The sequence below is a fragment of the Bombus impatiens genome, unplaced genomic scaffold (genome assembly GCF_000188095.3).
Source record: "Bombus impatiens unplaced genomic scaffold, BIMP_2.2 scf_0080, whole genome shotgun sequence".
NCBI classification, from domain to species: Eukaryota; Metazoa; Arthropoda; class Insecta; order Hymenoptera; family Apidae; genus Bombus; species Bombus impatiens.
The window spans coordinates 975,382-977,179 of record NT_176499.1 but is presented as its reverse complement, the minus strand read 5'-3'; the positions used below and the strand labels follow the sequence as shown (position 1 = coordinate 977,179).

The 1,798-nt window shown below is 49.9% G+C and overlaps 1 protein-coding gene across 5 annotated transcripts in view; it reads right to left on the bottom strand.

Moving 5' to 3' along the window:
• Positions 1–1,798, bottom strand: part of LOC100749313 (longitudinals lacking protein, isoforms A/B/D/L) — a 94,874-nt gene that overhangs the window by 13,799 nt on the left and 79,277 nt on the right. Inside the window, exon 7 of one of the 5 annotated variants that reach the window (XM_033324915.1) lies at positions 92–626. The exons of the other annotated variants lie outside the window; for them this stretch is intronic. Within the exon in view, the coding sequence (XP_033180806.1) occupies positions 289–626 (338 nt within the window). The 3' untranslated portion in view covers positions 92–288. Of the gene's footprint in view, positions 1–91; positions 627–1,798 lie in introns of those variants that run through there. 5 annotated transcript variants of the gene reach the window in all.

Sequence of the window (1,798 nt, the reverse complement as noted above, 5' to 3'; positions counted from 1 at the left end):
GCGAGCACGGTCCTGCGGCATTCTCTGCAGAAGCGAACAATTGCATTTGTCGCGCGAAATCTTATCTTAGAAACGTTACGCGCGAAACTCGAACCGATTTCTCTTCTGCTGGCGACTAAAAGGCAGAAAGAACTAGCGTTAGAGGAGGAACGATATTCGACGATCGTTTCGTCGTCTCGTTTGTTTCTCGTCGTTCGCCCGGCGAGTAGTACGAGTACAAAAGTCGCGGAAAAAGGAACTTGTTGCCCGTGATTGGCAAATCGGAATTGATCGGAGCAGAGTTCGATCTCAATTCAGATCGATCACGTATACGTTTTGACCACGATGACACTGACGAATGTGTCTATAAACGTGACCGCGTTGTTTCATTCGCGCAGCACAGTAAGGGCACTGAACTCTCGGCTCTTGTCCGCACTCGAACTTGGTGTGCCTTTTTAAATGCCATGCGTGTATGTAGCTCTTGGAGCATCTAGAGCACGTGTGCCTCTCAATGTCTCGAATAGCGGTGGCCCTACGCCTCCTCGAGCCGAGCGGCTTCTCTTCCTCGTAATCGAAATCCTTCGCTTCTTCCATCACCACCGAGCAAAGATTCTCCAGATCGGTTTCTATCTTGATCCTCTTGATGTCTAAAAAAAGAAAAGTAAAAAGGAAACGCAATTAGTCGCAGTCTCGGGACGTGTTCGCATGACCGGTCAGATACACGAAGAAAACAAAAATGATGGAAGCGGTTATCGTTACGAAGAGGATCGGGTTACCGCGAGTTATTTTTCCCGCCACCTTGTCCCCGAGAAGACCGCAAGCTGACCTTTTATCAGTGTCTTTGAGCGAGCAAACACGCAAAGGCAGAGCTTCCGTGTTCGGAGCTTCTCGGCCCAGGGACGAGAATAACCGTCGATTAACCGTCGATTAACTCGTTAACCGGCGAAGCGGAGGAAAGTTGAAAGAACGACCAAAGCGACCGCAAGTGGCTGCGTCGTTTTAGCGAATTCGATTTCCACGGCAAAGAGAAGCGAACGTTGATCGTCGCGCGTCCAAGCGAAAGGAAAAACTCTCTCGCGAACGATCGCCAACAGGTGGTACTTGTTCGAGTCCAGTAGCACCGTAACAATGCTTTATTCGCATTTCACATGTACATTCGTGAAAAACCGCACACACACACACACACACGTTACGACGGCCAGTATTCCCGTCCTTCGATGTTATATGTGTGTATATATAACGATGACGCAGATCGTGACGACGAGGCGACAACGACGACGCTATACCTTCGTTACAAGACGTTCGTTGTCGGTTAGAATGCGAAAAGAAAACGTGGGCATTCGGGAGAAAGAGAAACGGAAGAACGTCGACGACGATGATGGACTGGACGGGGAACAGCTGTTACGAAGAGCTGGTCATCAAGGCGAATCGATAATGTAGATGCGTTGACCCGAGTGTTTTCTACGTATGTGCTCGTTCACGTGTGCCCTTTGCTTGCTGCGAGTACCGCAGTACGGACATTTGAATCTGGGTGCGACGCCGCACTCGTAACGAAGGTGACGATTCAGACTTTTCACCACGGTGTAACCATTCCCGCACTTTGGGCACACGTAGTTCTTTTTCTTGCTGCCTCTGCGTCGAGGAGATCCGTAGACATCGTCCGACGCGTGGAACTTGCTCGCTTCCTCATACGAACCGGCTCCGTAATTTCCGTACAATAGTCGAAACGAACGATCCACTGAAAGCAAAAAAGCGCTACGATTAGAATTATACGAGAATCGATGGTGCGACGCCCACGACGATCGTAACGATCGTCGCG